General features: G+C 34.2%; 1 protein-coding gene across 1 annotated transcript; it reads right to left on the minus strand.

Annotated features, from left to right (window-relative positions):
- Positions 1 to 435: 435 nt before the first annotated feature.
- Positions 436 to 20,364, minus strand: LOC110647919 (uncharacterized). The gene is made up of 15 exons (XM_021801961.2): positions 20,038 to 20,364; positions 18,897 to 19,302; positions 18,586 to 18,763; positions 18,355 to 18,494; positions 9,348 to 10,242; positions 9,053 to 9,153; positions 8,709 to 8,853; positions 8,559 to 8,627; positions 8,357 to 8,402; positions 6,939 to 7,396; positions 6,178 to 6,257; positions 4,454 to 4,589; positions 1,721 to 1,910; positions 1,079 to 1,161; positions 436 to 929 (listed from the first exon to the last, which is right to left on the minus strand). The coding sequence occupies exons 1-15, from the start codon at positions 20,135 to 20,137 to the stop codon at positions 807 to 809; spliced, it is 3,150 nt and encodes a 1,049-aa protein (XP_021657653.2). The 5' UTR covers positions 20,138 to 20,364; the 3' UTR covers positions 436 to 806.
- Positions 20,365 to 23,234: the final 2,870 nt, after the last annotated feature.

Genomic DNA, 23,234 nt, shown 5'->3' on the forward strand with positions numbered 1-23,234 from the left:
ATAAATTAATATATTAGCAAAATGTAATTATAAATTGTCATCTTCAGATTATAACTTTGTAAAGTTGAATTTTATTTTAAAATGAATTTTTAATCAAAAAATTTGTAGAATATACAGAGAGAACTTTAGTCGCCTAACAAATATTACTGAAAAAAAATATTTATTTCTCTTATTCGTGGAGATGTTACTTTTCATGACGATTTTATTCGAGGCCTTTGTAACATTATTAAAAACGAATTTGTAACAACTAAAAACCAACATTTCATGTGCACGTACGCATATCGTTTGAAGACCCACCTGTGCACAAAATACAAATTTGAAAAAGCACTAACGCCAAACATCAATTTTTTTAACACTAAAATTATCATTGCCACATTTGCATACACAGTTCATAATGGGGGGGAGAAGGTAGGGAGAAAGGTGAGGAGGAGAGAATGAATGAAATTAGCTCAAATTACAAAACCACCTATCATGAATGAACAAATGATATCACCGAATCTATATCTCCAATTCTATCTCATTACAAAATCCCCATTCACAGGGGGAAATTTCTTGATAAGTAGCATAATTATGCACAAAAGATTTCTATACACACCCTAAATGCCAAACTTTGTACAGTTAGAATAAAATGAACTGGACTGCTACATCATACAGCCCAAAAAATGCCATATGTGTCACTTGTCAGCATTTTTACCAGGCTAGCAAATGAAAATCCATATGGTGAGAAAAGCCATTGAAAACATTCATGTCGTCTGGCCATTCTTGGCTGTTGGGATAATTTCAGTTTCGTAAACCATATATTTTTTCTAGGCAGGTGGCACACGCGTCTTCCCATGAATATCCAGCACAAGATCTCGGAGCTCAGGGAAAACTGATACAAATAATAGCTCAAGTATTGCATATGCAACTTGCTTGACACATATAGTAGACTGCAGTTTCCAATAGATTGAACCAGTAGGTTCTAGTTAGAATATAATATAAAAAATAAAATGCACAAAAAAGGTAAGAAGACGAACGATTTTACAATGCCACAGCTCATCATGTAAAAATAGCAAAAAGGTGGATAAAAAGGCTGAACCTGTGTGAAATAGAAAATGTCTCTTGCACAGCGTTTGTACTGCTTGGCACCAATCAAGCTAACCAAGGCTGCAGGAGCTCCATCTAACAAAGTGGGAAAACTTTTTAGTTATGTCAAATACTTAAAATCTGGACATCATGATGGTTAAAGGTTCAGATTCTGTAGTCATGCTCTTCATCCAAATTATCGAATAAATTCAAACTGTCAATGTATAAGGCCCATGTTATCATAGGTGCCAACTTTCCTAGCAAGTAAAATTGATTGGAAGTTTGGAACATTCCCAAGAAACACAGGATCAAGTCCCATTGACACAAGGAACAGGGGAATTAAAGAACGGGAAGATTTAAGCCTTCACTGCATAATCCAGCCATTAAATAAAAAATTAGAAAAAAAAAAACAGAAAAAGTGAAAATGTTCTTGGCAAGTAGACAACACAGCTATATACTTGGCATGAAAAATGGACCTTTCTGATTCCATCTTATCACAAATAAGTGATTCCATTCACATGGAGCACCAGTATCGCTTGACTATTTAAATCAAACAGAACGGGCAAAAAGTTAACACTATTAGCAACTATGGCAACAATAAAAATCAATGCCTCAAAATTTCATCAAATATCAATGCTTATAAAACTGTACTCACCAAAGAGCATCTTTTTTATATCACTTGCTCTACGAGCAGCCTCAAGCTGCTCCTCAAAGGAACTTTGTTTAGAGGCCTTGCTGCCACTGAATTGGCTAACCTGGAAAGGAGTCGGATTAATTTGGGCATCATCAGCATTGCCTTGCATAACCCCAACTCTTGTAAAGAATGTACCACCCGGCCAGAGAGCCTGAAAATAATCCATACTTAGACAGTGCAACAGACTATTTAATTCCCTATCTTAATTCTAGTATCAGCAATGTCGAATCATAATATAGAAAAGCAGTCTTAAATGGTTCATCTCAATGTCATACGATATCTTGAGGCATCAGCATCACCACATGAATAAGACTAATGCATTAACATACAATCAACTAAACAATAATTAGCACTTTGCAGCTCAATCAACAAAACCTTAACAACAACGATATGGGAACAGCTACATCGCTACTGATGCACCCTTCGATGTTGTTTAACATATGCTCTATTAAGCAGATAAAAGGAAACAGTCATAATATCATAGCCGATCGTTTCCTTTTACATGTGATCCATTCAGGAAACCGTAAGTCACTAATACTGACATCTGATGATCTTAAAGTATCACAGCTAGTGGAATGCATACAAGAAAATTACCTGTGCTGCTCTTTCTTGGGCAGACTTTAATATCATGGAAAAAGATTTGAACTTCCAATTTTTTAAACATTTATTACTTAGAAACATCTCTCATAAGAATAAAACAAAAATTACCCTGCTATTTAGAAATTGATTTTAAATGCTTCTCCCACATTTTTCAAACAAGATAAAAATAACATTAGCCAATCAATTTCAAATATAAAAAATTACCCCTCATTAGCATAGGACAAAAACACCATTCATTACCACCATAAACTATTACAATTTACACTTTTGAACCAAGCTAATAAACTAGTAAAAGGAAAATTTTATGTTGTACAAGCAACAACCCATGTGTCACACAACTAGGGGCAATTTTAGTCAACAACAAGAGTGAAGCAAGGAACTGATTGACTAAACATTGATCAACCACAGACTCAACTCAACTCAACTAAGCTTTTATCCAAAAAATTTGAGGTTAACTATATGGATTCTCTTTCTCCACTCTAAACGATTTTGGGTTAAATTCTCGAAAATGTGTAATGCTTCTAGTTCATGTTGTATTACTCTCCTCCAAGTCAGTTTAGGTCTACCCCTTCTTTTCTTTTTATCCTCTAACCTAATGTGCTCTACTTGTCTAACTGGAGTCTCCATATGTCTACGCTTCACATGACCAAACCACCTCAATCTACCTTCTCTCAACTTATCCTCAATTGGCATCACTCTTACCTTTTCTCTAATACTCTCATTACGGACTTTATCTAGTCTAGTCTGTCCACTCATCCATCTTAACATTCTCATCTCCGCAACTCTTATCTTAGACACATACGACTCCTTCAGTGCCCAACACCCACTACCATATAACATGGCCGGTCGTATGGCTATACGGTAAAATTTTCCGATCACATAAAACTCTCGTGGCACGTCTCCACTTCAACCATCCGGCTTTAATCCTATGACTAACATCCTCCTCACATCCCCCTTCTACTTGAAGGACTGAGCCGAGATATTTAAAGTGATTACTTTGGGACATAACCACTCCATCCAAACTAACTCTTCCCTATCACCTGTTCGGCCTTCACTGAACTTACGATGCATGCATTCTGTCTTCGTTCTGCTTAACTTAAAGTCCTTTAACTCTAGAGTACTTCTCCAAAACTCTAACTTTCTATTGACTCCGTCTCGCATCTCATCTATCCGAACTATATGATCCGCAAATATCATGCACTAAGAGATACTCTCTTGTATATGTTTCATCAATTCATCTAAAACTAATATAAAAAGGTAAAGGCTTACAGCTGAACCTTAGTGTAATCCAACTGAGATAGGAAAATTTCTTGTGTCCCCTCCCACTGTGCGCACAATAGTAATTGCTCCTTCATACATATCTTCCAATATTTGTATGTACCTAATAGATACCCTCTTTTGTTCTAACACTCTCTATAAGACATCTCTTGGAATACTATCATAAGCCTTCTCTAAATCGATAAAAACCATGTGTAGATCTTTCTTCACATCTCTATATTTCTCCATCAAGCTTCTAATAAGAAAGATCGCTTCCATAGTTGAAAGACTAGGCATAAAGCCAAATTGATTAGGAGAGAGAGAAATATCCTGACGTAGTCAATGTTACACAACTCTCTCCCACAACTTCATAGTATGGCTCATGAGTTTAATTCCCAACATAAGAAAAATTGAAAATAGAAGAGAGAGCACACCAGCACTCCCATTATTAGCCTTGTTGGGCATTAAAGTGTAAATTGGTAGCAAAAACTTAAAAATTAGCACAGAATAATCTTCAAAAGTATAAATAGTAGCAAAACTACATGAAGTACACATTTTATTATTTCCCTATTGCACACAGGATTTAGGTCTAAAGCTGCCTAAGGACAATTTATTTCATTAAAATTGCAAAATGCCTAATTCATTCTCGGGCTAGCAACAGTTCTATAGCAAGGATTGAGCTTCACTAAGGTTCAACTGACGTCAATCCTAAATTGGCACACCTAGCTACAGATACTAACACCAAGTATTCCTTAAATACATTAAAACACAAATAACCTTATAATAAACTTTATGAAGTAATAACACCATTACATCAGATATTGTTTTAGTCCTTACATCTTGCAACCACCGAATCCCTTGAGCAACAATGTCCTCTCTCCGAAGCCAATAAATCTGCCTCAAGAGCCAATCATCAATAGCATCTTCCATTATCAACTGTAGTATTTGCTTTGATATCCAAAAGACTTGTCTTCTGCACCAATCAAGATGACTACATGTTAAATACTAATCTATGGTAAAGCAAAAACTATTGCAAGCAAGATAAAAAAGAAAGAGAAAAGAAACCATAAAGGTGTAGGTGGTTTTTTTTTTTTTTTTTAAAAGAAAAGGTGTAAGCAGTTATACATAAAATAAAGAGAAATTATAATTGTATTTTTACAAACAATAATATATAAATACACTGTATGCAAGTTTTCCTTGAAGAATAGCTGTGGAGCTACAGAGAAAGACAAAACAAAACCACACAGACCAGCACTGAAGCCAGGACTTCTGCTTGAGAGAACAACAAATGGTGATTTGAGTAATAAGAATAAGGATGATAATAGGAAAATTGCGTGGCCCTAATGGAATTCCTGTTGAAGTTGGAAGTGTCTTTAAGAGGTAGGGTTGGTGTTGCTGACTAGATTGTTTACAAAAATATTGAAACCATAAGATGTTGCCATTGGGCTACTTTGAGTTTCTGCATCATCATGCGAGAGTTCAAGGATTGAAACCTTGAAACAACCCTGACACCCACACCCCACAACCCCACCACCCCCCTCCTTTCCTTTTTTTTACTCCCTTCCCTGTAAGAAATTCAAGGAGAAGTTCAACAACTAAAGGAGGAACACTCTTTTCTGAACTTCAAGAACACAGTAGATAAACAAAGTTAATGACACTATGAAGCCTTAAAACAGAGTCATAGTGCAGAGGATAAGGTGTAGTGCAATGATCAAAAAGAACCATTTTAGTAATATCATGAGAAGAGAAGAGAAGAGGACACCATATGGTGTATCAATCTAGAAAAATAAGAAGACTAATTCCTAAGAGATATTCTATAATGGATTTTAAAAATGAACAAAATTCCAATAGTAATATAAATGTGGAAAGATATTTGAGAAGAGGAACTCACTAGTGCACAAAGGGTCCACGATGAAAGAAATTATATTATAAAAAATACTACAGATCGCAATACACAGAGGTAAAAAATAACTAGACATCAACCAATGCCGTTACTATTGCTAACACCAACTTCCAGATTTTCAAATTCTCATGCATACCTTATTGATGCTGATCTTCACAATACTACGTAAAAACAGTTGAAATCTCTTAAGCTTCCATAGACACAATAAGCAAATTACAATGTTGATATAAGTTCAATGAATAGATCAATCTCAGGTTAGGTATTTAATCACCAATTCCAATGGTATCATTTTCACATGGTATAGATTATGAAGATCTTACCTGAATTTAAGTTCATATATCAATAATTAAGAATTTACAAAGCCCAATTTTTCCTCGTGTAAGCAACTAATACGTTTATTAGATTCTTGTTTCGCACATTTATAAGACAGCAAGGGGGGACAAGGACAAGGATTAAAACACAAAGCATATATACTCTTTTTTTTTTATTCAAGGCTTGGAAAAGGGAAGAATCATATATTTAATTTCCATACATAGTTTGGGCCCATGGCTTTTTGCATCAAGAGGCAAGCAATTTATCATTGGGTTATGAGCCCAATCAAACAAAGAAAACCTTAAAATAAACGAATTCACTGAATTAATGAAAAAGTATAGCTCACCTTAGCCAGCCTCTTCTCTTGAGCTGGAATACCTTATCAACTAGATTTAGAAGAGGTACACTTACATTAGGTGGTGTCCACTGCAAGACAAGCAAAATGTGATCATCCAGGAAGAAAAAAGGGGAGAGAGAGAGAGAGAGAGAGAGAGAGAGATGAGATAGCATGGGCTCTAAAAATCAAGTAACAAACCTAAAATCATGCAATTCAATTATATAGAACAATAATAGCTGTGCCCCTTGCATGAATAAACAATTACTTTCTAGGATTTTTAAAGACCATTGAAAACAAGACAAGAAAAAAAGAAATTTAAAAAAAAAAAGGTCAAAAAAGATGCTATGTTTGTAGTCTGCTTAGCAACTCTTTCATGATTATCTTGATTTCTCATGTTCCCAATGTTATTAACCAAATCATTTTCAAAAAATTTGTGCTAGTTAAAACTTCTAACGTCAGTTTGTGAAATATAGATTCACGTGCATGGTTACTTAAGGAATAATCTGACTAAAATAAACCTTAATTGGATGCCACTTGAGATAAGACATGTGAATTGCTTCCTCAGAAATACTGCTCAAATTCATTTATAAAACAATCAACATAGTGTTGAGGAAGCATGGACAAATTCCTTTATGTAGAAGAAACTCCTACCAATAACCAATTATATGCTAAATCAGTTCACATGCGTAAATAAGAATATACCAAGTATCTTTAAAGCCAAACACTATGCAGAAAATGAGAGGTTTATAACTCAGGTAAGCATGAAATACCTCAGGTGGCATTCCAACTGGATCCTCAATTTGACTGGAAGTTGCAGCTGCAGAAAACCCACCTCGATTAACCCTATCAGATTTTGACTCTGGACAGTGTTTCTTCTGTGCACCTAAGGGATCCTCATCACGCTTGATCACTCGAGGTGGAAAACCCTTCGAATTTAATTCATTATCTGAATGCCAACCATTAGCTGGTTCACCGGATCCTCCCTCCTGCTTTTGGCTTTCTTGAATAGAACTTTCTTCATTATCAGAAAAGCTGTTTAAAGTTTCTGATGTATCTTGCCTTGAAACAGTTTTATTGCTCTCATCTGCATGCCATGATAGGGTACTGCTGCAGATTGAAGAATTGGGTTCATCGAGGAGGGATGGCGAACCAACAACCTTTCGCATTAAGCCATCTGAAACCCCTTTAAATTGGCGCACAATATCATCCACAGCATCATCCACATTGACTGTGGAGTCAAAGAACAAAATTAATGACAGAAAATGCCCAAGCAATAATAATAATAATAATAATAATAATAAAAGCCATAACATGAGCATCCATAGGATTATCATTGTCATAATCTGAGCTGGCCTAACAACTAGGGCAGAGCTAGGCCTGTATAATGGGCTCCAAATTCAACCCCTAATTGTTAGTAGCAGCTCACCAAGATTCATACATATGCAAATTAATTCAATTGTGGGACTTTGGGTATCACAGTCATGTTCAAAATGCAAATTGTTAAACTAGCAATAATGAAAGATGCTGCGTAATTTGCAGCTAAAAAGGGTCTAGAGATTGTTCAAATACATGCATTTCCCTTTGATGATAAACCAGTTTATAAAAGCACCCCGCACCTAAAATTAAATTAATAATAAAAGTTCACTTATTTTGTAAAGTGTTTCTTCCCTTCCTTAACTTAGTTTTGCCAGTTATGATTTCTTCTCCAAAACAACATTATCAAACTTCCAATACAACCTAAAAGGAGATAAAGCATGTTTGCGTGGATGCCGCATGAGTGTATCGAGGAGAGAGAGAAAGAGAGAGAGAGAGAGAGAGAGAGAGAGCCCCATCAACAAACTGAGGATGATATAAAGAAACAATTCAAAGCAGATAAACTGAAAAGCTGAACCACAAAACAAAAATAAAGATATGCCCATCTAGTCATTATGAAACCTAATCTATTAAGATACTCACAAAAGAGGACATAAATTCTTCATTTGCATCTGTTATTAATACAAGGAGCACATTTATAACGTTGAAGCAACATGTTTTTGAAGACATCGGTCAGGTTTTTAAGGATGTTGGATCAAGTTTAAACTTGATGTTTCAAGGTTGAGTTTGTCCTCATATGGTTTTAGGATATTGGAGATGAATAAGAGTCCAACAAGTAAACGAAGATGATACAACAATCAACACATGCACATACCTGCCAGAGTTCTCATCACAGATGAAGATTTCCCAAAGGAGTAATTCTTCAAAAACAAAAGAGACAAAAGTATAGAATCTCAGTAGTATAGAATCTCAGTGTCATTCATTTTACTAAAAAGAAGGTATAGACAAAAAGAGAATGACAATATGTTCAAGTAAAATCTACAGCAACAGAATCAAGATATCAACATAATCCACACCTTGGAGGAAACACTTAGGAAATCCCACACTTCATGCTGTTCGGCAATGTTAGCTATAGATAAAAGATCCTGCGAAAATGCAGCATAATTAGAGCAGCAGAAAAATGAAGTAATCCAAAAACAAAATAGAAAGCAAGGACCGAAAAATACTTGCAAATATTTATCAAGCTGAATGCAACGTTGATGAACAAAGGCATCCTCTGTGCTTGATGAAAATATCCTTTTGGGAGGCAAGTGTAATGTGTAATTAGGAATGTCCTTAAGATGGCGATGTAGTCTCTCAAAATTCCTGTATCTGCAAATGAAAAAGATGAAATGAATATTAGCACAAGAAAAGTTTATTTGTCAACAAACTACAGGAACTTTCACATTAATGCAGTTAATATCTCTATATTTAAACGGAAACGCGTCAAGGAAAAAAAAGTATAATTTTCATGAAGCTAACATCAGATTTAATTTTGAACAAAAACATTTGATTCAATTGAGAACAGAACCTTCTTTTCACAAACCAAGTTCTGTTTTCTGCATCTGTTACTGCAATGGAATAAACTGCAAAAGAGTTTGATCCAAGTTTCTCAAAATATGCTCCCATAACCTGTAGATACATAGGAGACCAGGAATAAAGTAATCTAATTAGATTCAAGCAAGTGCCTAGGTGTATTTCTACAAAGCAATATTCAAGAAACTGCTCCACTTTAAAGCCTACAATGCATAATGATTCTACATTCATAGTTACAATTTCATATTCTAAATATTTTAGCCTCCAAAAATCAGGAAAATAATACCCACCCGACACCTCAACTTAGGATTAGGAACATGAGGTCCTGCACTGCGAAGTATTACATCTGAGACCTTCTTAACGGCATGATATTCACTAGGCCTATCATAATCCGGGGCATAGAACTCTGAAATAAGGGATCCTCTGCCATCTCCTGTAAAGGGCTTTTTTTCAACAGGCTGGGCTTTCAAAGCAGAAGTGCTATTGGATCTCTTAAGTCTGCTTTTATTTCCATTCACAGAGGAATTACTAGTGCTATCCAATTCATCTCCAGCATGCTCTCTCTCAAAAGAATACTCCTCATTATGGTCCAGAGTAAACTGCTTCCCATTTTTATTCTCATCACTTGGTAAAGCATCATGACTTAATCGAGGTGTTAGATGCACTATAGCTTTCTCCTCTGATCCTGCAGAAATTATGTCACTATTTGTTAAAATTTTCTTCCCTGCATTTTTAGGAGGCTCTTTGTTATTTGTCACAGAAGCCTTTGCCATAGACTGCTCAACAGCCGCTTTAAGGTTTTTGGTCTCTTTCTTTTTATAATTTCTTCCTTTTGTCCACATGTTTTCAAGATTTTCAGGTGTAAGAACTTCAGTTCTTCTCTGTGTTGCCGCCTCTAGTATCCGTGCCCACTCTGCGTGACGTGGCTGCAAAAGCTCTTGCTGGTTTGGGTCACAATCCAACAATGTTTCTTTATGATCGTCAATTTTAGCCAAAGTCATGACAGTCCCTTGGAAGTTCTTTTCATAACCAACAACATTAGTCTTTTGACTATTTATGGATGAATATTTGCTCGAGGACGAATCGCTGTTATGTACACCCCCAGCAGACTGATCACCACTTACCTCCATTATGTTACCATCTTTAATAGCAAGCAAAACATATTCAATGATCTCATTGATATAACTGGTCCAGGAAAAAAAAAAGGAACATATAGTTAGAGATTTTAATGAACTCATAAGACGATCAATAATATATCTAACCACAGTTACACATTCAGTTGTTCCTTTATCTCTCACAGATGTCATGAACACTTAAGCCATAATTTTGTCCTCAAGACAATGTTTTAAAAATTTAGATACCCACAAATATTTTGAAAATGGATATGGTTAAGAAGATTAAACTATTTGTTACAGATTGTAACTCATCTCAGAGATGAATATTGGCAAAGTATATCTGGAAACTTCTTTGGTTGGTCCAACCAGTAATAACAATAAATAATGCAGCAATCAGGAGATAAAATTGAACTTGAGAGACTAGAGATTTTTTTTCTAGTCTGATAATTAATAGTCTAATATGGCCTCGTCTCCAGATTTGGTGTGCTATATTTTGTAAGTGTAGTAAGTGAATGGTAAACTCCGCCTACGGTCCCAAGCCCAGATAAAGCAGGAGAGTGGCAGTAGGTGACAACCAGCGTAAAAATTTCGTCACACCTATGATATGGATTCAAATGATATAAACGTTGGGGCGTCCTCTACTAACGACACGCTACATCGGAGCCCGGGTGTAGTGATAAATATGCAAGGGTGTAGGGCGTTCACCGAAAGCGACGCGCCATGCCATGCCCGCGCCCGGGTGTGGTGTTAAGTGAGCAAGGGCTCCCACATCATGGACAGGTGTGGGTAAAGAAGTTAGTCCATAGGACAGATAGTAGAATAAATAGTAGAACAGAACACAAGATAGACATAGAAAACAATAGAAGATATCATAGAAGGAGACCAATTAGGAAAGAGCAGGATAGGAAGAGGATCAGGGTTGGTACTTGGAATGTTGGATCAATTACAGAAAAATTAATGGAGCTTGTGGATACCTTGGAAAGGAGAAGGGTGAATATTACTTGCATTCAGGAGACTAAATGGGTAGGAGAGAAAAGTAAGGAAGTGGATAATTCAGGGTACAAATTGTGGTTTACTGGAAAGGAGAGAAACAAGAACGGAGTGGGTATAATCATAGACAGGACATTGAAAGATGCAGTGATAGCTGTGAAAAGACTAGGAGATAGAATTATACTAGTAAAGCTAGTACTAGGAGGAGAAACAATAAATATAGTTAGTGCTTATGCCCTACAAATAGAACTAGACAGTGAGAGTAAACAAAGGTTTTGGGAAGATATGGATGATTTAATGCAAAGCATACCGAATGAAGAGAATGTTTTCATTAGTAGAGATTTAAATGGACATGTAGGAAGTGACAGACAAAGTTATGAGAATGTTCATGGAAGTTTTGGTTTTGGCAGTTGAAATGAGGAGGGAAAAAACATTCTGGATTTTGCTATGGCATACGACCTAATACTAGCAAATACCTACTTTATAAAAAGAGAGTCACATTTAGTGACTTTCAAAAGTGGGCAATATAGAAGCCAAATCGACTTCCTCTTAACCAGGAAGACAAATAGAGCTCTATGCAAGGATTGCAAGGTCATTCCAGGAGAGGCTTTAACAAATCAACATCGGTTGGTGGTCTTGGATGTCAAGTTTAGGAACAATTCAAGTAAGGTTAGAAGAAATAGTGTAGCTCAAACAAAGTGGTGGAAATTCAAAGGAGTAAAGCAAATGAAGTTCAAAAATGAGCTTCTCGAGTCCGAAGTATAGAAGCTGGATATGGAGGCCAATGATATGTGGATACAAATGACATCAAAGATTAGAGAAGTAGCTAGAAAAGTACTTGGAGAGTCTAAAGGACATGGACCACCATCAAAAGAGAGATGGTGGTAAAATGAGGAAGTACAAAAGGCAGTGAAGAGAAAAAGGAAATGGTATAAGAAATTACCTAAATGTGATAATAATGAGGCATATGAACAGTACAAGATAGCAAAGAAAGAGGCAAAAAAGACAATTAGTCAAGCAAGAGCACAGGCCTTTGAAAAGTCATATGAGAAATTTGAAACTAAAGAAGGGGAGAAAGATATTTATAGATTAGCAAGGAGGAGAGAAAGGAAATGTCAAGATCTCAATCAAGTTAGGTGCATTAAGGATAAAGAAGGAAAAGTGTTGATGAAAGATAAGGACATTAAAGAAAGATGGAGAAATTATTTTAATAATCTCTTTAATAATAGTCAAAATGGTAATAGCATGAATATAGATTATAGAACAATAGAAAAGAATGTGAATTATACTAGAAGGATTCGATCTTTAGAAGTAAAGGAAGCACTTAAGAGAATGAAAGTGGGTAAAGCCTGTAGACCTGATGAAATACCAATTGAAGTGTGGAAGTATTTGGGAGATATGAGAGTGGCATGGTTAACTAAATTATTTAATAAGATTTTAAACTCAAAGAAAATGCCTGATGAATGGAGGAAGAGTATTTTAGTACCTATTTTTAAAAATAAGGGAGACATACAGAGTTGCTCAAACTATAGGGAAATTAAACTCATGAGCCATACTATGAAGTTGTGGGAGAGAGTTGTGGGAGAGAGTTGGAGAGCATCGACTACGTCATGATACTTCTATCTCTCTCAATCAATTTGGTTTCATGCCCGGCCGTTCAACTATGGAAGCGATCTTTCTCATTAGAAGCTTGATGGAGAAATATAGAAATGTAAAGAAAGATCTACACATGGTTTTTATTGATTTGGAGAAGGCTCATGAGAGTGTTCCAAGAGAGGTCTTATGGAATGTGTTAGAACAAAAGAGGGTATCCATTAGGTACATACAAGTATTGAGAGATATGTATGAAGAAGCAACTACTATTGTGCGCACAGTAGGAGGGGACACAAGAGATTTTCCGATCTCAATTGGATTACACCAAGGATCAGCCATAAGCCCTTACCTTTTTACATTAGTTTTAGATGAACTGACGAAACATATACAAGAGAGTATTCCTTGGTACATGATGTTTGCGGATGATATTGTTCTGATAGATGAGACATGAAAAGGAGTCAATAGAAATCTAGAACTTTGGAGAAGTACTCTAGAGTCAAAGGGTTTTAAGTTAAGTAGAACGAAGACAGAATACATGCATTGCAAGTTCAGTGAAGGCCAAACTGGTGATAGGGAAGGAGTTAGTTTGAATGGAGTGATACTGTTCCAAAGTAATCACTTTAAATACCTAGGCTCAGTCCTTCAAGTAGATGGGGGATGTGAGGAGGATGTTAGTCATAGGATTAAAGCCTGATGGTTGAAGTGGAAACGTGCCACGGGAGTTTTATGTGATCGTAAGATTCCTAATAAATTGAAAGGAAAATTTTACCGTACAGCCATACGACCGGCTATGTTATATAGTAGCGAGTGTTGGGCACTGAAAGAGTCGTATGCATCTAAGATAAGAGTTGCAGAGATGAGAATGTTAAGGTGGATGAGTGGCCATACTAGACTAGATAAAGTCTGTAATTAGAGTATTAAAGAAAAGGTAGGAGTGGTGTCAATTGAAGATAAGTTGAGAGAAAGGAGATTGAGGTGGTTTGGTCATGTGAAGCGTAGACATTCGGAGGCTCCAGTTAGACAAGTAGAACACATTAGGTTAGAGGATAGAAAGAAAAAAAATGAGTAGACCTAAATTGACTTGGAGGAGAGTAGTACAACATGACCTGGAAACATTACACATTTCTGAGGATTTAACCCAAAATCGTTCAGAGTGGAAAAAGCGAATCCATATAGCCGACCCTAAATTTTTGAGATAAAGGCTTAGTTGAGTTGAGTTGAGTTGAGTTAAGTAAGTGAATAGTAAGTCACTCACAACGTGAGGTGGCTTAAGCAATTTGGGATCACCTTTTTAGCACAACTTTGAAAAGCATTGGGTATGTCTAGAATCTTTAGACTTCTATTGATTTAACATGGAGAGGTTTTGGAGGCAAGCAAGAAAGATGCCAAAGTTATTAACAATTCTGTTTTTTTTGTTGTATTATGGAGTTTTTGGATGAAGAGAAATGCACACATCTTCAAATATCAAAATTTGTCTTGGTGAGGGACAATGTGTTGTTTTTTCTTTTTTTTTCTTCTATGTGAGTTTATGCTTCCAGAATTCTTATATCTTCCAAAAGTGAAGCATGATTTTTCCTCTTTTCTTCTCTTTTCAGAAAAACCTGCAATAATTTGCCCTATAAATGTATTGGCAATTTCACTTCTGCAACAGTACACACAATCAACCAAGTATCTTGCAAGAAGTGAAGGTACTTGGCCCCAACCTTGCCCTTCTGTCCCTCCCAATAAATTGTTTCAAAAAATGTCTCTACAATTGTGTTAAAAGAAACATCAAGTTTAAGGGGTCTATGAGGATCAAGGACTAATTAACTAATTTGCTAGTTATAACCTTTTAGCAATGTCTGGTCCAAACCCAAGTAAACCCAATCTTCATATATTATATTTGTAACTCAAAATCCTAGTGGGATTTAGAAAGAGATCTTTTTCTAATTTGAGTGGAAGAAATATTCCTCAATATAATTGAAAATTATTTCCTGAATAGAGTAAAACTCCTATCATAGTATTATTCCTAAGTTGAGTTGGATTAATAAATTAGATTAGAACAAGGGGATTAACACTATAAAGAATTATTAAAATGTTATTTGGCTCTTGCCCATTGTAGGGGCCTTTCAGCCCATTGAAGAAAGTGGCTTTTGCCCATTAAGGAGAGTGATACTTGTCTATTACAGTCCCATGGAGAGAGAGAAAGAGATTTCAGCTTAAGTTAAAAAAAGGGCACAGTTCAAAAAGAAAAGACTGTTGTCCATTATAGTCTCACGAAGAGAAAGAGATTTCGTCCTAAGATGGAGAGAGGACATAGAATTCATGAGAAAACAATTCTTATACATTGGTGGGAGAGCTCTTGCCTATATAGTTAAAGACACCCTTTATGCAGTATAAAATAGTTAAATTAATAAATATATTGAGTTGGAAGACTAAGAGGAACTAATTATTTATTATAAATAGTTATGTAGTGAGATTCTCTTAAGTGTAATTGGGATGATGGATAGTTAGTTTTAAGCTTGTAATTGTATAATTTATTTGAAGATGGTGGAAGATGGTATTTTATTTATTTATTTTGTTTCTTTGTAGTTTGCAAGCTTTCAGTGCACAACATCATACTTCATAAACTCTCGTCTCTATCCCATTTATTTGCCTCCACCCTTTAATTCAAAATTGTAATATGGCGTTAAAGCATGTCAGGGCCTAATTTTAGTTTAAGTTCAATTTTTCAGTGTTGCCACAGCATTTCAATTTTAAGTTTCAAGAGGAAGATTTCAGGTTTCAAGTGTCAACTAGATGTCCCAGTTGCCACTTGAGAGATAGTGTTAAGAGTCTTACATCTAAAAGGAATATCAAGTTTAAGAGATTTATAAGGGTGAAGGGCCAACTAACTAATTTGTTAGTTCTAACCTTTTAGCAATAGTTGGTCCAAACCCAAGTAAGCCCAATCTTCATACTTCATGGACTCTTGCCTCTAGCCCATTCATGCACCTTCACCTAAAAATTGCAATAAATTGAATGTGATCATTGTCTCTCAATCACTTCTCTCTTATGAGAAACACTAACCAGAAGTTATTTTCCTAAGACTACCCAAGAATTTGTTATAATCTATGAAATGCACTCTCTTTCAAAGGAAAGTGACCATATATTTGTAGTCATTGTTGTTCTCGTAAAAAAGCATCCCTCCAAAGTTAAGTAACAATAGAAATCCAACTATCCTAGTTTTAATCTCATAAGAATAAGAGAACAATAAACTACGCTAACTCCATAAGTCATAATGCGTTTTGATCCTTTAAATTGCAACTTATACGTCGCTTTGAACATTTTAGGTTAAAAACAGTTAGATTTTCTATTGCAGAGATGGTTTTGGACCTATTAATTAAATTACAAAATCACATCAGCATAGTTATTAAAGACTCAAGGTGCACTAAGACACCGAGGGAGGGGTCCTATAGCCTAGGTGCAAGCTGCAAGCGCATGCCTAATTGAGGCGAGGCATGGCACTAAAATTTAAAAAAAAAAATCCATAAAAGTTAAGTAAATGAGAATATTCATCAAACTTCAAATAACATAAAACTAATGGGATATATTAAAGCTGATTTCTAATATATTACCTATTTTGTTTGACTTTCATAAAAATAATAATAACTAATACTTAAGTGATAACAATTTGGTAATCCAAATAAAATAAAAATAAACTACTAAAGGTTTAAGATACTAATATTTTGAAACTTGAATAGTCTTTTAATAACAAAAAACTAAAGTCAACCAATTATAAAATAACTACTCTTCAATATTTATCAAGAATAGCATCATGATCTTCTTTATCTTCTTCTACACCTTCATCCTCTTAATACTCATGTTCAAAATCATCTTCCTCATCTCTAGGAACTAAAGGAGTATTAGTTTCAAATTAGCGGACGATGTTTTTCCTTTTTCCTTTGGCATAAATCTTGAAAATGAAATAGGTGTAGATGTAATAATTTTTTTGAAAAAGATGAAAAGAGAGTGGTAGTGTTGAAAATGGAAACATGAGAGGTTTGCAATCCAGGGTGTTGATTTGATAAGATTTTAGCTAGCAGTTACCAGTGGCGATACTAACTTCGAAAACTTTCTAGTGCTTCTATATAGGATTCTGGTAGATCGACAAATTTTAAGTTGAGTGAAAGTGCTCACTGATGGTGGAAATAAAGAAGGTAGAGCCTTGCGCCTAGAACAAGGCACACGCCTAGGTGCATAAGGCGCTAGGATTACAGCATAGTAACCATTGAACTTGAGGTGTGCCTTTAATAACAATGCATATCAAAAAGCATTCAATTAGGACTTGAGAGAAGCATCTAATATTTAAATCTATTTGTTATTTGGTCCTTATATTCAAAAGAAAAATCATCCCATTCTTTGGAGGAGAGGAATAGAAGTAAGCAATAATTAGTTATAACTTATCAACCAAACAGAACCATTTAAATTAGATTTTTTGGTTTGGTTTTTTAAAAATTCGGTTAGGTTTTAATTAGTAAATATTCAAAAGTTAGTTTTTAAGTTATTTAATTTAGTAAAAATTCAAATTACCCGAATTGAACCATTTTATCCTTTGCATAATACACTAACATTTTAACCCTAGGTATACAAGCAAACTTTTCCTCTTCTCACCTCACTGTCCCTTCCCCTTTCTCTGTCTCACTCTCACATAGCCACCCACGGTTTGCTCTCAATTCTGCTTTCCTTTCCTTTCTTCATTCTTGCTCGCCCTATCCTCTCTCCACTCATATACCGTCATAATCCACCCAGCCAGTCTCTCCTAAACTTGCATCCTCTCATCTCATCTAGGTCTTGGACTTTATTTAAATGGGAAGTGCTAGCCCATACATCCATTGAGTGATTTGAAGACCAAGTCAGTGACTACCGGAAATCCCACAGTTGCAAAGTGGAGTCACCATTGTTGTCGTTGTTGTGCTTCCTTCACCTATTTAATTTAATGGGTATTTTGTACATTATTGAATTGCATGCAGGGTTCTTGATTTCTTGTGTTTAGTTTTTGGTTTTTTTTATTTGAATGGGATATTTGAATTGCATACAAATTTGTACACACATGACAGATTTGAGTTTACAGATCTCCATGTACAGATATTTGACATAGATTTGAGCGTTAACTTCTTTGAGTGAGGCTATTTCATCTATTAATTAAGGATTAATTTATGATTAATTTGTTTAATTTATATTTTTGTATTTTGTTTAATTGTTGTATTTTCGATGTTTGTGTTTTGAGCATGTTGTTGAGGATGAGGACTTGAGGTTGAGGTCTCTATCTATAGCACTCTACTGGATTAGAACCTTTCATCTTTCTCATCAGAACCAATCCAAACCATAACAATGCAGTTCAGTTCAATTTGATTTCTCTATCAATACGGTTCGGTTTGGTTCAAGAATAAATTGACCAAATGGTCACCCTTAAAGAGGGAAGGAGGGCGACAAAGTTGGCTAAAACTGAATATTCTTATATTACAAACTCAATCTACAAAATCAAATGCCTCTCAGATAATCCAAATTTTCATCGAAAGACAGGTTATAAAAGGCACAAAAACTTGTAAATGCTGATGAAGGAAATTATAAATCTTACACAGGGCTTGCAAGACCCATTACAGGCTGCAAGATCAAGCAAGTTACAAGCTCTCGAGCAATAGTTCGAACCAGGGGGCATTGAGACTCGCGAGGTCTTAGCACTACAGCTAAAACTCCACCAATTAGGCGCTGCATAACCTTTACAAGAAAAGGGTGGAGGTATTAGATAAAATACAAATGATAAATTCCAAAAGCAAAACATACTTTCATCAGAACACACCACTCACACCTTGTACTCACTCTCAGGTGATATCAGTGCAGGATGAAGCTCCTTAGAAGCCATTAGATGGTGCTTCAACCTTTCATCTCTCTCATCAGTAGAAAGTATTCCCATTACATCAGCACCTATTGCAGCTTGATTTCGTCTAAAAAGGTCCAAGTGATCCCCTATTAAATCAATTATATCCCTGCAACATTAGCCTGTCAACTAAATCTGATGTTTTCACCTGCCCCAGTTATTCTCAAACATAAAGCTTTTAAATGAATTACCCTACTTTTCTTCTTTTCTAGAAAAGTTCTTAAAGGGAAGAAAACATATACCTTGTTAGCAGGTCAACAAGGTTTATTTCCTTAATCCTTCCTGATATTTCACCAATAGCATCCATGATCACTGCACGCATTAACTCAGGTGCCTCCTTGTCGGGTGTAATTTCTGAATACCACAAATCTACAACAAAATCCTTCAAAATTTTATCAATGAGATCATTGATTGCAGCCTCCACAATTGGAGAATCAATTTTTCTTTTCCATCTTTGAGGAAGAGGTGCAGAACAAAGCCGTGAATCATTCACAGACAGTTGTTTCTTCTCCAAATGAGACAAATAAGATTGTGGACAGGTCGACCGGCGAGCTTTCCAGCTGAACTCCACCTCATTTGACAATATTCGTGATGCAGAAACCAAAAGAACAGATATAGGTAGATTTATCCACATCGAAGAACTTGTATCTATAATAAATAACAACAAATATAGAAATGACAAACAAATTAATAAGCTTGACAAGCAGGTATCAACATTTGGCAAGCAAAAAATGTAAAGGACGGGATATAGGAATGCACATATGTTTCTCATAACCATTAGTCACAAATCTATCATTAACCAGGACTCAAAGAAAGAATAAAGTCCATGCCATTTAACCTAAGGTCCTAACCTACTTGAAAATTAGGCTTATCTGATGTAACTTTTACATTTTAGTTAAAGAAATACTACAGTAAAAACATCAGAAACTTGAAATTCAACAACATTCTTTCAATTTATTGGCAGTCAAAACAATGACCAGAAAAAGTAATGTGAACCTCTGAAAAGAAACAAGCAAGTATATCACAAACCCACCAAAATATAGAGCTCAATTGAGGCCCACTGAAGCTAAAATAAAATTAGATGACCTAAACCATCCCATTTAGAAAATGAAACAAAATAGAAAGTACCAGGTAAAACAAAGAAGAAAAGATAACATCACTTCATTGGAAACACAAACAAAGAGAAGGCAAATTAAATCGTACAAATCCTTAAGTCAATTGAAATAACAGCAACCGCAAATTAAATTGTTAATTCGATCACAAAATATACCTATAATTCGACCTAAAACAGATTCAGAGCAAACTCTACTCATCGTTAGAGCATGAATTGCAAAATCAAAGAGCCAGGAAAGGAAATTGAAATGAAATTCGGAAAGCACTTACGAGATAAGAAGTAAGTGACAGCAAAAATACAGAGAGCCCACCAAACCGTCCGAACCTTAGCCTCCTCGATCAGATCCTGAATCGTCTCCATCGCCTTCATTTATGCTCCTCTCTAAACCCTAGAAATCCCCTCTGAAATCTCTGCTTTCTCGATAACAAAAACGAGGAGTATGATGATGATTCCTTGTATCGTAATTGGAGTCAATTCGATTACCTTTCTAAGAGCTCAAAAAGAAAGTCGGAAGGCGTCTGGAATTTGTGCGTGTTTTCTTCCTCTTTTTCGTTTATTATTATTATTATTATTATTTTATTTTCTGGTCTCCGACTGTAGAGGAGATGCGCAAGAGGGCACATAAATGCGACAACGTTTATTGCCAGGAGCGTAGTACGTGTAGCCTACGGTGTCACTTGCTGAGGTGTTGCCACGTCAACAAAAATAATACCTTTTTTTTTAAGATATTCTTTCCTTAATATTAATAATTTTTGTCCAACCATCTTTATTGTCAATGATTTCATCCAATATAATACCATGTATCCTTATTGCTGCTACACACATGTATAAACAATTTAGTTAAACTCATCTTCTAAGCCTTGTTTGGTTCGCATCTACCATAAAATTCATTACACTTACAAGTATAATATATTAAATTAAATATAAATTTTCATTTCAATTAAAATAAATTTTGTATTTAATATGAAGTATAATTTAATTCAATATTTTTTTTCAAAATATTTTTTTATCTATTTTGACTATGCTCAAACTTTTTATTCTATAAATAAGTCATAATTAAATGTATAAATAATCAAAATGTTTACAGATTACTTGAAATTTGACTTATTAAAAATTAAACTCGTATAATAATAATCAGTTCAATAAGGCTCATGAGCTGATTCATGAGCATGTAAATAAATGTATTTGTATTAGTAATTGATTCGTGAGTATATTTATTTATAAAAATATTTATATTAATTATTATATTATAAATATTTATTATTTTATTTATGAATATTTAAAAATAATATATTGTTTAAAACTATAATATAATTAATATATAAAATATTTTTATAATATATAGTTATTTGTAATTTAAATTTAATTTTTATGAAAACTAACTAATTTTTTTGTATAAAAGCTAATAAAAACTATATAGATTGAGCTTTATAACCTTAAATATAAAATTAATTAGAGCTATAAATAAGTTAAATTACTTACGTGCTGCTCAAAATTTTATTCTTCAAAACTCGACTCGACTCAAATCATTTATATCCCTAACCATAATCCTCATATTCTACAAGATATCCCTTCGAGCATTTCATCAAACATGCTCTTCACAACATTTAACTCATCCATCTCTTGCAAACCAGCTAACATATCCCAGGGATAACATCATGGTTGTGTATACTCTCATCAAACGATTTTTTTAACTCTTAACCTTACAAAAAAAATGCAGCTAGCTATGATCAAAAGTATCATGAAAACAATTAAAAAACCCCACAAAGGATGAAGGTATCATGAAAACAATAAAAAAAGGTCTCTGCAAATTCAAATCCACCTATATTGAGGAAGACTTGATGTGTTGCTGAACAACATTAAGACCTGCACTATCTTTGCCGTAGTCCTAAACCACAACACAAGAGCAACCAACTAACTAACTTTCTAGCCTTGCCCTCAAAATCAGGCTTACACTAACCTTTTTGAAAACTTCAAATAAGCCCACCATGAGCCGAAGATTTTCAGTGGACTAGGTACAATGCAATCATCAAGTTAATGGCCTCACTGAGAGGTGTAGGCGTGCGGGTGTCTCAACAGCCACAGTACCCTCCTCACCTCACCAAGGGGTGTAGGTGTCTCAACAGCCACAGTACCCTCCTCACCTCACCAAGAGGTGTAGGTGTCTCAATGGCAATGGCATCCTCCTAACTTGACATTTGATAAGATTTGAGATAGAATGTCATTTCATGACAATTTAAATATGTATAATGCAAAAATCTTTATTGAATATGAAATTTAGATCCACATAATACTATCAAAAAAAATGGACCAGCTACACAATAAAAATAAAAAAATATATATACTTTATATTAAATTAATCTATAAAATATGCTGAGAAAATTCTAAATAGAAAATAGAAAAGATAATTGTATTAGATTAAATTGTAGATTGGATATTGGAAATTAATTTCTATAAAAGAAGGTTCACTTCTACATGGGATTCTAGGAATTATTTTTTATTATATTTTGAGGAAAAAAAAAGAATTTTAGAAAAAATATTTATTATGTATCAAATTTACTTAACATTTTAATTAAAATAAATTAATCATTTTTTGATAAAATTAATTACGATTGAGATCAAACTAAAAAAAAAGTTCAATACTATTAAACTAAAGTTTGTAAGTCAATAATAATATATTCTAATTAAAAACAAAAATAGGTAGAATACTCGCAAAAGTCACCTATATGAACTCAAATCTAATTATTATTCTTATTATCCAAATACGATTAAAATTTATCATAAATTACCTAAATCTGTCTCAAACTTGATTAATTTATCGCTATAATATATAATCTTATTTAATTTTATATATTTAATTCATAATCTACATAAAATATATTTTATTAATAATATATTTTAAAAATTAATAATCTTATAAAATATTCAAATTCTATTTACTTATAATACAATATATATAAAAATTTATAAATATTATTATAAAAATAAATATTTTCTATTTAATTAATTATTTATATAAATAAATTTAAATAATGGATATCAAATAAATAAAATTCGAATTCGATATTAATATTATTTTTTAAATATAAATTTATTATAAATTAATTTGTATATTAACAATTTTTTTAATATAATTCAATCGAATCGAATACTAGGATACCAGAAAATACTTGTTCATTACCATAAGTAATTTTTTTAGGAGATAATCATTGAAGTATTGCTGTGGTTGTATATACGGATAAATAAATCAGAAAATATAATGAATTATTGAGAGAGGGAGAGAGAGCTAAAGAGAAAGTACATGCATTTGCTGTAAACATATGCATTTTCCTTAATTTTTATATAAATAATGTAAAGAATATTCTCAAATCTCAACACTACATAAGGTGAAGATGCTGGCAATGTGATTTAGCAAATATAATTGTGCAAAGTGCACATGCATTTGCTACACCAAGAGTTGTCATTA

The sequence above is a fragment of the Hevea brasiliensis genome, chromosome 15 (assembly GCF_030052815.1).
Source record: "Hevea brasiliensis isolate MT/VB/25A 57/8 chromosome 15, ASM3005281v1, whole genome shotgun sequence".
NCBI lineage: Eukaryota > Viridiplantae > Streptophyta > Magnoliopsida > Malpighiales > Euphorbiaceae > Hevea > Hevea brasiliensis.